This window comes from Mustela putorius, unplaced genomic scaffold (genome assembly GCF_011764305.1).
Source record: "Mustela putorius furo isolate JIRA1106 unplaced genomic scaffold, ASM1176430v1.1 tig00003875_pilon_pilon_pilon, whole genome shotgun sequence".
Lineage (NCBI taxonomy): Eukaryota > Metazoa > Chordata > Mammalia > Carnivora > Mustelidae > Mustela > Mustela putorius.
The window spans coordinates 4,620,569-4,634,423 of record NW_025422026.1 but is presented as its reverse complement, the minus strand read 5'-3'; the positions used below and the strand labels follow the sequence as shown (position 1 = coordinate 4,634,423).

The 13,855-nt window shown below is 51.7% G+C and overlaps 1 protein-coding gene across 3 annotated transcripts in view; it reads left to right on the top strand.

Annotated features, from left to right (window-relative positions):
- The window catches only part of SLC28A1 (solute carrier family 28 member 1), a 44,890-nt gene that overhangs the window by 6,208 nt on the left and 24,827 nt on the right, over positions 1 to 13,855 (top strand). For all 3 annotated transcript variants that reach the window (XM_004763688.3, XM_045067259.1, XM_013062039.2), the window contains 4 exons: positions 1,522 to 1,705; positions 8,040 to 8,181; positions 8,809 to 8,922; positions 10,057 to 10,134. In XM_004763688.3, coding sequence (XP_004763745.1) covers positions 1,522 to 1,705; positions 8,040 to 8,181; positions 8,809 to 8,922; positions 10,057 to 10,134 — 518 coding nt within the window. The remainder of the gene's footprint in view (positions 1 to 1,521; positions 1,706 to 8,039; positions 8,182 to 8,808; positions 8,923 to 10,056; positions 10,135 to 13,855) is intronic.

Sequence of the window (13,855 nt, the reverse complement as noted above, 5' to 3'; positions counted from 1 at the left end):
CGAACGGGGTCTTTTCTGTTGAGGCCCTGTGCGTACTTTCTGGGCATAGGTGTGGCAGAGCTAGAAGGTTATGTTCTGTCACCGTGTGTCTGAGCTGTCGGGGTCCTCCCCTCGCGTGGGCTCTCTCTGTGGGTGTGGAGATAGCCCTGGCCGCTCACTGACAGAGGGCCTTGGGGTCCCCAGTCTCAGAAGAAGTCCCTCTTGCTGGCTAGGTCACCAGCGGTCTTTGATTGCATTGCGTGCCCCTCCCTGGGCTCCCACCGCTAAAGTGGGCTGGACATCACTGGACCACATGGGCTCAGAGTGAGAGCAGACGCGTCCTGTCCCCAGAGGGGTTTACAGACCCTAGAAGAACACAAACAACTCCGAGGACACATCTCTCCACGCCCCGTCCGGGGACTTGTCCATATCGCCCCCTCTCAGAGGCAGACGGACCTAGGTAGGAATTTAAGCTCAGTTCCCTGCGGGTGTAAGTCACCCTGCTTTGCTGGCCGCGTCTCTACCTGGGGATCAGCACAGACCTGGCTGCGGGTGGTTGGAGGCTGTGAGGTGCTGAGGGCGGCCCCCTCCCGCCCCAGCTGCCCCTCCCTCAACCTCCCACAACCTCCCTGGCCCTGCGTCCCAGCCCTGCCCTGCAGAGCCACACCAGAGTGCCCCCCGTGACACCTGTGTAGGTCGGAGGCCCAGGCCACAGGCCTCGGTGTGAGGGGTAGGGAGCTGGCTTTCTTAGAACTCGACTCCTGTTCCGTTTCGGTGATAGGAACTTAATTTCTAGCAATGTGGACTATCCCTTCACCCCTTTCCTCAGGGGTCCCCCAGGTCCTGACCTGCTGAGCTAGTCTGTCCTCCAACTGGTCTGCCCTCTGGCTAGTCTGCCCTCCAGCTAGTATCCTCTGACAAGTCTGGCAGCAGAGGGAGTAGGGTAAGACTTCTACTTAACACACACTCCAATTTTTACCCCGTGGAAGAACCGTAAGTCCTTTCCATTCTTCAGGGGCGCTGACTTCTGAAATCCGTAAGGCAGGGGAGACCTTTTTCCCTCTGCTCTGCTCTGCACTGTCCTATTCCTTTCTCGAGGCAGAGCACAGGTTGACTTAGTGACTCGAAGAGGAGAGGAGCGAGCAGGGTGCAGGAAATTCTAGGAGGAAAACCGTCCGTATTTTCAGAGTAGGATCCTGGCACACCTGAGTGAACTCCTCCCCGGAGTGACTGACCTGTCTGTCTCTGCTCGCCGTGGAACCTCGCTCGTGCGGTCTGGGACAGAGCAGGCCCTCGGAGCCCCCTCCTTACATACCCGCGTCCCTGGTAGCCAGTCAGCAGGTTCACAGCCCCTCCACACACCTTCCTCGGTGACTCCGGACCAACCCTCCAGCACAGCAGAGACGGCTGTCCCCAACTCCAGATGAGGCAGCTGAGGCTCAGAGGTCCTCTGTGCTCTGGGTGGGACAAAGTGGACCTGGGGGGTAGGGCGACCCGTGTCATTGTCATTGACCCCTCTCTCGTTCATTCCCCCGCTCCCAGCGTTTGCTGCCTTCCTGCTGATTGCCAGCCTCCTGGATTTCCAGAGGGCCCTGGCACTGTTCGTCCTCACCTGTGTGGGGCTCACTGTCCTCGCCCACGGCCTGCTGAACAGACTGCTGGGGCCCCCACTGCGGAGGTGTGTGGAGCCTCTGGGACGTGACCGCCTGGGCCTCTGGTTTGAGAGGTGAGTGAGCTCAGAGCCCCAGGCAGGGTGGGCGGGCCGTGGCCAAGGCCCCTGGGTCACCGCTGGCCTGGGTGAGGGGGCCTCGGTCCTTGCCCCACCTGGGTGTTCCTGGGCAATGGAGCACACACCACTCTGCTTGCCTCCCGGGAGCCTTAGTGAACCGCCAGGAGATTCTCATGCAGCCAGCTGTGTTCCTGGACAATAGTCTGAGATCCCCTGGTTTTCAAACTGGGTTCCTTAGAGGTCTAGAACTCTTGAAGGTGCCACATACAGTGGGAGAGATTGGAGGGGATAACATCAACCCCCCCCATCTCCATTTCAACTAGGAAGCACTATTTTATCTGTTTTATAAACTGAGGTTTGCAAAAAATAAAAGTAAAAATAAAAAGCTAGCCGGGAAAAAGGTTTGTGTGGCTTAAAAAAAAAAATCTGAAGCCCCCCAGTCCATTTTAGGACTCCCATTTTATTGGTAAAGAAACTGGTGCTCGGGGTGCCTGGGTGGCTTAGTTGGTTAAGCGACCACCTTCGGCTCTGGTCGTGATCATGGAGTCCCAGGATCGAGTCCCGCAACGGGCTCCCAGCTCCGTGGGAGTCTGCTTCTCCCCTCTCATGCTGTCTCCCACTCTCTCTTTCTCAAGTAAATAAACAAAATCTTCTTAAAAAATCCTCTTTAAAAAAAAAAAAAAGAAAACTGGTGCTCAAGCATGTCAGTGACTAAGCGAGGGAGGTACCACAGCAAAATCATTTGGGCTAGCCTGTGGATGAGCACATGTTTTTCATCTTATTTATATATAAATGTATAATAAATAATAATTATTATCCATAATCATAATTTTTCATAATTTTAAATGAATTAAAGTTTAAAATTAATGAATTACATAAACTGAGTAAAATTTTAAAAATTTATAATTTGTAATAATTAAGATAAATTCATAAATAGATTTTTTTTTTTTTACAATTGGACTTCTATTAAACTAGTACAGTTTTAGCTCTGATTGTGTTATGCTAAAGACACATGTTGTAATCTTTGGAGCAGCTAAAAAAAATTGGTAAAACACAAAAGGGTGTCAGTTGAATACTAATAAAAAAATTAAATAGTTTAATTTTTACTATTATTACTAGTAATATTTACTATTATTACTGTGTGAGAGGACTTATTTTTACAGTCACCTTAATTGTGACAAATCATTGATACTGGTTGTCTATTTGAAGTATAGAAATAAGGTTTTCTTTAAAAAGTACATGCAGGGCGCCTGGGTGGCTCAGTGGGTTAAGCTGCTGCCTTCGGCTCAGGTCATGATCTCAGGGTCCTGGGATCGAGTCCCGCATCGGGCTCTCTGCTCAGCAGGGAGCCTGCTTCTCTCTCTCTCTCTCTCTGCCTGCCTCTCTGCCTACTTGTGATCTCTCTCTGTCAAATAAATAAATAAAATCGTTAAAATAAATAAATAAATAAAAAATAAAAAGTACATGCAGATTAATTAGACATTATGAAAAGTAAAAGCCTTTTTATTCAAAGGATACCATCAGGAGAGTAAAAGGACAACCCATAGAAAGGTTTAAAATATTTGCAAATTAGGTATCTGATAAAGGACTTATATATAGAATTATAGCTCAGCAATAAAAAGACAACTCAACTGAAAAATGAGAAAAGGATTTGAATAGACATTTCTCCAAAGATATACAAATAGCCAGTGAGCACATGAAAAGGTGCTTATCATCAGCCATCAACAAAATGCAAACCAAAACCACATGAGATAACACTTCACATTTACTGAGAAGATAACAAAAAGACAGATGGTGACAAGTGTTGACCCAGTTATGGAAGCCCTGAACCCTTCACCCACTGCTGGTAGAAATGGGAATCCGCAGCTGCTTTAGAAAACATTAGTTCCAGGGGCACCGGGGTGGCTCAGTCAGTTAGGCGTCTGCCTTTGGTTAAGGTCCTGATCCTGGGGTCCTGGGATTGAGCCCCATGTCGGGCTCCCTGCTCAGGGGGAGTCTGCTCCTCCCTCTCCCTTTGCCCCTCCCCCTGTGCATATGTGCTCTTCCCCCTCAAAAAAATAAATAAAATCTTAAAAAAAAAAAAAAAGAAAGAAAGAGAACAGTTCCTCAAAATATTATGCATGGAGTTATATTGTAACTTGAGTTACCATATGTAACAATTCCACTCCTAGGTATATGCCTGACAATTGAAAACATATGTCTATTCAAAAACTTGTACACAGATGTTTATAGCAACATTATAATAGCCCAAAGGTAGAAACAAACCAGGTGTCCATCAACTGTCCAACTAGTCTGTCCTCTAGCTAGTCTGCCCTCCAGCTAGTCTGCCCTCCAGCTAGTCTGCCCTCCAGCTAGTCTGCCCTTCAGCTATTCTGTCTTCCAACTAGTCTGTCTTCCAGCTAGTCTGTGCTCCAGTTAGTCTGTCCTAGAACTAGTCTGCCTTCCAGCTGGCCTGCCCTCTGGCTAGTCTATCATCTAGCTAGTCTGCCATACATTCCAATATGTATATCCATATAATGGAATATTATTTGGCCACAGAAAGGGAAGCTGTTGGCAGTAATAATGACGAAGCTTGAAAACACTATGCGAAGTGAAAGAAACTAGTCACAAAGGACCATTTATATGAAGTGTCCAAATTAGAAAATCTATAGAGACAGAGAGTAGATTAGTGATCGACTAAGGTTGGAGGAGCGGATGGAAGGATTGGGCGTGATGGCTAGAGTGCTGGGTTTTTCTTTGGGCTGATGAAAATATTCTAAAATTGATCATAGTGATGGTCACACAACTCTGAATATACTGAGGGCTATTATATTATATAATTTATTTTATTTTTTTGAAAGATTTTATTTATTTTTTTGACAGAAAGAGACAAGGAGAGAGCACAAGCAGGGTGAGTGGCAGGCAGAGGGAGAAGGAGAAGCAGACTCCCAGCTGAGCAGGGATCCTGATGCAGGACTGGATCCCGGGACCCTGGGATCATGACCTGAGCCGAAGGCAGACGCTTAACCAACTGACCCACCCAGGCATCCCATACGTTGTATACTTTTAAATGGGCAAATTGTATGGTATGTGAATTTTGTCTCAATTTAAAAAACACATGTATTTGATGTATTGGCTTCCAGTCAAGATGGAGTAACAGAGACAACTAAAGAACTGGAACAAATATACGAAACAATAGCTCTTAAAATATTAAGACATTAATATTTTACATATTTTAACATCAGGCCGCAGAAGACAGTGATCCAGGAGAAACAGGAAACAAGGGAGATGCGCCCTATGATTGCCCCCCACTTACTGCATTGAGAGTTTCCAGGCCACGGTGCAGGGAAAGGGAACCAAGGTGGGCCAGCAGATTCCGTGGGTTGAGGATACAGGGCTGGGAAGCCAGGGAAGCCAAGGTGGTGGGAGCTCACGATACAGAGTATGAGAGAAGACAGTGGCACAGAGAGAAAACTCCAGAAATTCACAGAGGGTCCTCTCTGAGTATACAGCTGAGTTCTGATCAGTGAATGCATATGAGAAAACCATCCAAGGCCTAGGAAAGACCCATCAGAAAGGATTAGAGGGAACAGAGCCTGGAACGTGAAGCTGTGCTCATCAAGACAATATGGTATCAGCGTTAAAACAGACAGATACGTCAGTGGCACCGAATAGAGTCCAGAAATGGAGCCACATATATGTAGCCAATTGCCTTTTGAGAAGAATGGTAAGGCAATTCAGTGGAGAAGTAATCATTTCAACAAATTATGCTTCAACAATGGTATATTTATAGTCAAAAGGAAGAAGACGAGAAACGAAATAATAATTCATGCCCCCATCGTATATGGAAAATTAGCTGAAAACGGAGACAAAATGTAGATTGGAAACCTGGAACTATAAAACTTCTATAAGAAAATGTAGGAGAAAATCTTTGTGACCTTGAGTTAACATAAATTTCTTAGATACAAAACCCAAATCACAATCCATGAAAAAATGGGACAAAGGGAGTTTCATGAGAATTAAGAACTTCTGTTCAAAATCATGTCTAAGAGAATAAGAAGAGGCATGGCTATGAGAAAAGTTTTGCAAATCACACGTTTGACAAAGGACTTGTGTCCAGACTCTGTTAAGCTCTCTCAAAACTCGATAATAAGAAAAGCCACCCAATTAAAGAATGGACTCAAGCTGGGAGCAGACATTGCATTAAAGAAGAAATGTAAGTTGTAAATCACCACGTGAAAAGAGGCTCAACATCATTAGTTATGAGGAAAGTCCAAACCGCAAAGACATACTACTGCGTGTCTACTAAAATGACTAGAGTTTGAAAGATTGACCATCAGAAGTGACCAAAATATAGAGAAACTGGAACTGTTATTACATACTGCTGGTGGGGGGTGTAACATTGTGTGGTCAGTTTGGGAAACAGTTTGACAAACTCCCACAAAGTGAGGTCTCCTGTGTGATTCACCCGTTTCACTCCCCCAAGCATTACCCAAGTGGTACTGACCCAAGAAAAGTGAAAGCGTGCATCTGGGCAAAGACTTGCCCTGGAACGTCTGAAAGTTCATAGAAGCTTTATCGGCCACAGCCAAGCAGTGGAAACAACCTCAGCGTCCTTCAGCTGGGGAACAGATAAGCCAGTGGTGACGCACCCCCGCGATGGAAAACTGCTCAGCGATAAAAAGGAATGAGTCACTGATACCTGCAAAAACGTAGAGGAATCTCAAAATAGTTACACTGAGCAAAAGAAATCAGGTTAAAAAGGGATATGTATGGGATGATCCTGTTTATATAAAATCCTGGAAAATGCAAGCTAATCTAGTGACAGAGGACAGATCACTTGTTGCCTGGGGATGGAGGAGGAGGCCAGGAATGACAGAGGGGCGGAAGAACCTTTTGAGGGTAATGGGTATGGTAAGTTCACTCTCTTAATTGTGCTGATAGTCTCAAGGTCATACATAAACTCATCAAATTATATGCTTTTTTCTCTTTGAGAGAGAGAGTGTGTGTGTGTGCAAGTGGGAGGGGGTGGCAGGAGAGAGAATCTCAAGCAGACTCCCTGCTGAGTGTGGAGCCTGGCACAGAGCTTGATCTCCTGACCTTGAGAGCATGACCTGAGCCGAAATCTAGAGTCAGATGCTCAACCAACGGAGCCATCCAGGCGCCCTTCTTTGAAAAAATGTTTTAATTGTACTTTTCAATGTATTCTGTTTATCATATGCCAAATGTACCTCTGCAAAACTGTTAAAAACAAATGACAGCAACAAAAACCCAACCCCAAACACGCACTTGTTATTTTATTTTATTTTAAGTAGTCTCCACACCTAATGTGGGGCTTGAACTCATGACCCTGAGACTAAGAGTTGCGTGCTCTACAGACTGAGCCAGCCAGGTTCCCCTGTGCTTAAGTTTTTATAAAGCGATTTAGCATGAGGAGAAATAGTAAGGCAAGTGCACAGAGATGGGGCGAGAGCTGTGCATGTGGCCCCGGGGGTGTTAGGTGCTTGGAAACACGGGCAGAAGTGAGCAGTGAGCTCTGGCCATGGCCCGTGTGGGCTCTGGTCCTGTGTCTGCCTCTTACCAGCTGGTGGCTGTGCATAGATCTAATTAAGAGGACAGGCTTGCTTCCTGGTGCCTGGGTTAAAATCTCATGTCTGCTACCATTCAGATGGGCGGCTATGGCCAAGTCATTCAGACTCACTGTGCCTCAGTTTCTTCACCTCTAAAATGGGCAGGAAACATACCTCTCTCGACATCCGGTGTAGTTCCTGATATCCAGTAGGTGCTCCATGAACACTAGCCGCTCTCAGGGGTTCCGAGGGAGTTGATGACCAGGTGAGGGGCAGGTCTTGAGCTCCCCGTGCCCAGCCCTCCTGGACAAGCCATCTCCATCCAGGCACAGGGAGGAAAGCATGGCTGTGAAGGTTGCTTCTAGGCCTCGCGCTCAGGCGCTTGGCTCACCTGCCCAGACTGACATTATTGCCTCCGGAGAGCAGAGCCCACGGAGCCGACTGCCTTGTCCTGGGCCACACAGGCCCCCCGTCAGCCTGGCCAGGCTGGGCCGAGCATCATGGCGGCTGTGGGAGCTCCCGCCCCTTGCTGGAGCCCTGTGCTCGGCTCTGTGTGAAGCTCAGTCCCTGCACTCTCCTCTCTCGTCCTCTCAGCAGCCTGCAGATGTGCAGGTCTTTGGCTTCATCCCCCCAATTTCCAGAGAGGCCGGGCAGTCTGTGTGAGGTCACACAGCTTTCTCTCCTCCCATCAACTGTGAGCACACTTTCCCTGCAGCGCTGGGTGCTATCATGTGGGGGTGGGGAGATGCCGAGAGTGGTAGCTTTCTGCCTCTCCCCTGCAGGGGTCTGGCCCTCGCTGCTTGCCTGGGCTTGGTGTTGTGGCTGGTTCTGGACACTTCCCAGCGACCTGAGCAGCTAGTGTCCTTTGCAGGAATCTGCGTGTTCGTCAGCCTCCTCTTTGCCTGCTCCAAGCATCACCGCGCAGTGAGTGCTGAGCTGTCAGGCCCGGCCTGGGCTTCTCTCCCTGCCCTCCTGGGCCTTGCAGCCATCCCCGGCAGCCAGGACCCCTCCCTGGTTCACAGTGTGGCCAGCGTCCCCCTCAGCCTCCAGCCAAGCCTCCCAGAGATCCGCATGCACACCTGAGTTTGGGGACCAATACTAAGGATCATTAAATGCCGAGAGGCAGCAGCCGCCCTCCGGCAGAGGTGTGAGCATCGAGGGAATGGGATCAGGGCAGCCGGAAGCCCTGCCTGTGAAGCAGGGGTGGGGGAAGGTGTGACAGACGCCACAACTCCAGCTCTGCTCACCCAGTGATGAGCAGGCCCAGGGACCATGGCAGGCTGGAGCCTGCTCGCGTCTCGCATGTGTCCTCAGACCTCGCCTCATCCCTGACCACTGCCCCAGGCCCATGGCAGCTAAGAGTGTGGCCTGCTCTGACTCCAGGGTGGAGGTGACCATTGGCCACAGGCCCAGAGTTCTGGCTGGCTCCAGTCTCTGTCCTACAGACCAGCCAAACACCACGCTCTCTGGCCTTATCCCGTGCTGTTCCCTGCAGACACCCCACCCCCACCCCCGGACTGAGCTCACCAGGACCTTTCTGTTGGGTGGCAGGTGTCCTGGAGGGCTGTGTCCTGGGGCCTTGGGCTGCAGTTTGCACTCGGACTCTTCGTCATCAGAACGGAACCGGGATTTATCGCATTCCGGTGGATGGGCAACCAGATCCAGGTACGTAGACGGGGGCCCAGCGCCCTCTGAACATTGGGACACATCTTGAGCTGCCAGGAAATGGAGGAGAGGCTGCTCTGTTGGGGGATGCTGGGTGGTGAGGCCATAGGGAGGGATTGGGACCAGGCCCATGGGTGTGCCCCGGGGCCCAGACCACATGAGCAGCTGGGGTCTGAGCAGCACGGCAGCCACTCCCCTCGGGCCTGGCACCACCTGTGTGGACGGAGCTGTCCCTGCAGAGGCTGGTGTGATGTGGAAGGGTGTCTCCGGACAGGAAGCTTCTTAGGGAACCTGGGCACAAGGCACGTGGCTCTCGGCGGTCATGTGTGATAGGGAATTTATAACACTTAAAAGTGCAAAAAGAAAATTCCAGATGATTTCCTTTGTGTATGTGTGTGCCTATAAATAATGTTCAGTTTGCTGAAGTCCCATTTTTAAATTCCATTGTTTTTGTAGTAAATACACATACCACGAAATCTACCATTTTTGCCATCTTTAAGGGTCACGAAGCTCATTCACATCATTGTGTAACCATCATGAGCTACTCTTTTAAGTATAAAGTATCAGGGGCGCGTAGCTAACCTCACCCCAACCTCGCCGGCTTGGATTTCTCTGTGCCGTCTGGAGGGACTGGGGACATCGGTGTGATCTGGCACCAAGTGTGTCTGCCCGCGTGCCGTGGAGGAGGAGATGGAGCTGTTACCTTGGTCCCCACCGTTATTTTATAGACGGGACTCCTGAGGTCTGGGCAAGAGAACTGACTTGTCCCTGCAGTCACAATGCATGTTCAGGACCAAAAATCAGCTCTGCAGAAGGGTGGCCACCAGCCTGGGGTGGGGACAGGAGGGCGGCTGTGCCGTTGGTCAGAGGGGAGTAAGTAGGTACACAAGGCACCACCGAGGAGAGCCTTCCCCTACGTCTTCTTTGCTTTCCCAAAGCACACTGCCAGCTGGTGCCCCGGCCCCCGTGAGGCCCAGGAGGCCTGCCGTCCCTCCTCTACTGGACTGCCAGACAGGCCTGTGGCTGGCGAGGTCCCTCCAGCTCACCCAGCCCCGGCCTCCGGGCCACCGTTTCTCCCTCCTCACTTCCTGGCCTCCCTCCAGGCTTTTGCTTTGTTTTGTGTTTTGCTTTCAGATCTTCCTGAGCTACACGGACGTCGGCTCCAGCTTCGTGTTTGGGGAGGCGATGGTCAGGGGTGTCTTTGCCTTTCAGGTCAGCTCAACTCTTGGCCCACGAGGCCTTTAGCCACGGCTGCCGGGTGTGTGCAGCTAGCCAGAGTCTGGGCGAGCCGGTGGCCCAGGGGGAGGGGAGGCCACTTGCGGGTGGAGCGGTATCATGGGCAGCAAGAAGCGTGGGCCTCACGGCTGGGTAGGGCCCCTCCAATGTGCTCACCGGCTGGTGTGTTTTCAGTGTACATGGTAACATTTGCAAAGTAAGATAGGTCTGTATTCTTTTCCTTAAAAATGAACCCCCAGATGCTGGAATTGCGTGAAGCTGAGGACAAGAAGGGAGGGTAGGGACATGCTTTTGTAGGACAAGAAGGTAGGTAGGGACATGCTTATGCCAGGAGGGCTGGCACCTGCTTTTGCCTTAGCCGCCACCATGCTGGGGACCCGAGGCCTGTGAAGGACACTTTCCAGGAACCCTTAGTCGCAAACGACCCTCTAGGGCTGCTTCTACTTCAGGGCCCTTACGGGCCACCTCTGCAGGAAGCCAGCCCTGATCACCCGCAGCAGGCTAGGCCACCCTCCTCTGGACTCTCCTGGACCTACAGCCCCTCCCTCCCTCCTTCCCGCTGTTTATTGCATGCCTGCTGCCTGCACAGTATGACAGAGGAACCAGCGGGAAGACTCCAGGGCCTTGTTGTGCGTGGTAGAGCCCCGACCGTGCCTCCAAGCGGAACAGCCTGTGCTGCGTTTGCTGGTGCAACCACTCCCCTGTGCTGCCTGGAAATGTGTGTGTATTTCTGCTTTCTCCGATTGGCTGCCCGAGCACCAACTTGCCTCCTTCCCTAAGACCTCTGCTGGGGCTCCCCTCTGCCTGCCTGACCCCCGAGCTGTCTAAAGACCCTGAAGCCCCCTCCAGGCTTAAGTTCCACTTGTGATGCCAGCGGTGGGGTGGGGAGGGGGGACACTCTGCCATTGTTGCCACGACGCCACGGACGTGATCCCATGCTGTCTACACGCGTGTGCCCCAGACCACTGTCCGTGTGGTGCTGCCGAGTGGGCTTCACGCGTAGGGTTTAGAGGCTTCTGCTTTCTATTATTCTGGCCCTTGTTTCTAGATCCTCCCAGTGCTCAGTGCTAGGGTGGAGGGTGTTGGGCCCCGGAGGCTTCCGGCCTGAGCCATGGGCTTGGCTCTGCCCTGCTGGGCTGATGTTGAGTCAGCTGGTGAGTCTGGACATCTCCAGGTCGGCTTCCCCTGCCACTGGGTGGTGGTGAGGCTGTCTTGGCTTCACAGCGTCTGCTTCAGCCTGCAGCTCTCAGGGAGGTGTCCACTCTCGCCAAGGCGTTCTGATAATGTCAGTGCTGGGAGGAACCTGGTTCCTGTCCTCTCAGGAGTCTGGTGTGCCCTGGGACGAGCTGATCCATCACGTTTCTCGGAGACCAGCTCTGTGTGGAGAGGGGACGTGGAGGGGCAGCCTCTGGCGGCCCCCTCCAAAGGTCTCTGAACTCCATTCCTGTAGGGCAAGGCTCGCTTCACATTTGCATTTCCAAGTGGGGGCCTCCCAGGGCTGCAGCGACAGGCAGAGACTGGATGACTTACTGTGTTCACCAGACAGAGAGACAGCAGCCCGCATCCTCTCAGTCTTTTTTTTTTTTTTTTTTAAGATTTTATTTATTTATTTGACAGAGAGAGATCACAAGTAGGCAGAGAGGCAGGCAGAGAGAGAGGAGGAAGCAGGCTCCCTGCTGAGCAGAGAGCCCGATGCGGGGCTCGATCCCAGGACCCAGGGATCATGACCTGAGCCGAAGGCAGCGGCCCAACCCACTGAGCCACCCAGGCGCCCCTCCTCTCAGTCTTTAAAAGACAAATGTACAACACTCTGCAGCTTGACCTCCCCAGGAAGCCAGATTCAAGTGCAGTTGGCACAAGGAAAAATGCCCAGGCGGTCCATTTAGGGAGGGATGGCTTCCACCGGGGACAGTGAGGATGGCGCCCCCCAGAGGCGGTGTTTGCTGTGGAGCTGCAGGACAGGCAGGACAGGAGAGATCTGGATGGAAGTTCATGGGACAAGCACTGAGGGGAGAACCTGCAGGTGTGTCCCAAGTACAGCTGGAGTTCCATGTGACGGCTCGGGAGCTACTGGGAGGAAAGCATGGGCCAGGGCACAACGCGGACGTGTGGCAGGGCTGTACCTGGAAGGACCCGAAATGCCAGGCAGAGGCCCCTGGGTTTTGTCCCCAGGAAATGGGATCTATTGAAGGTTTTTGAGCAGGGAGGGACTTTTGTGGAGCTTTGGGACTGTTAATGTGTCAACAGTGGGTGGGAATGGATGTAGCCAGGATGCTCGCGATAGAGGACCAGAGGAGGCTGCCTCATCCCCACGTGGCGACCTGGGGCCACCAGGCTGCCACGGTGCAGGAGAGAGGTCACCGCGGGGAAGGGAGGCTGAGGGGGCCTGCAGGAAGCACGTCACTGCTGTTGTAGCCGTGTTTGCATTTAGCTACTGGAGGGCAAGGCCTGGGTCTTACTCCTCCTTGTGTCCCTTGACTGACCCTGAGCCCCACAAAGCCCTGCCCAGGTCCTGGACACTGCTCTTTGCTGAGCAAATGGTGGTTCTTCCCACCCACGGGGGGAATGCTATCCTCTTTTTCACAGATGAGGATACTGAGGTTCAGAGTGGCTGTTACTTGCACAGAGTCACAAAGCTGGTGACTGCTGGGATTAAGATTGGAACCCGGGTCCAAAGCTCCTTGTATTAGCTTCTGTGCCTTGATATCAAAGTGCTTTCCTTGGTAGGCAGTGGTGACAAAGGACCTGGATCTTAGGTGTTTGTTCTTCCCTTCGTTTGGAAGAAAAGAGTATTCACTTAAAAAAAAAAAAAAAAGGTTTTATTTATTTATTCACAAGAGACATAGAAAGAAAGAGAGAGGCAGGAGGCAGAGGGAGAAGCAGGCTCTCCGCTAAGCAGGGAGGCCGATGCGGGGCTCAATCCCAGGACCCCGGATCATGACCTGAGCCGAAGGCAGATGCTTAATGGACTGAGGGTCCCAGAAAAGAGTATTCTTGAGGAGTGTTTGGCTGCAAGGGACAGAGATCCATTTAAAACTTGCTTTAAAGGGAGGAGCGAAAGGAGGGCTGTTTCTGGCCTCACACGTGGGAAGGCGAGGTAGAGCAGGTCAGGCTGGACCCAGGCCAGTCAGGTTCATGGCCCTCAGCCCCACATTTCTGCTTATGCCAGGACATTGGCTTCACTTTCGCACTTTCGCTCACCAGATCCCCCCAGGGCCCCCAGCAACATCAAGGGCTCATTCTCACAGCAAGTAAGGGAGACTCTTCTCTGCCTGCCCAAAGCAAAAAATCCTGGGGCAGGCTTCAGACTGCTCTGCCTCGGGTTATGTGACCATTCCTGGACCAATCGCTAGGCCCAGGGCCTGAGATCCTACAGTGGCCCCAACTGGGACTTGTGCTCTGGCCCAAAGCCGGGAAGTGGGGTGCTCTGGCTGAGGGGACGCCACGCTGAGAAGCTCAACACTGCAAGGAACACAGCCCAGGGGAGCCGGTGCCATCCCTCTGGGACAGAAAGCAAGGCAGCCAGCTCCCTGTGGGGTCTGTTCTTTCAGGGAGCCCTTGTGTTCCACGGGGGTATTTGTGGCCTAATACAGGAGTAGGGCCCAGGTGAGAGCTAGCACACCTGCCTGGGAGAAGCAGCAGTGGCATTGACCCTTTGACCTATGTTCCTCTCAGCCGTATCGTGGGGACATTTGGG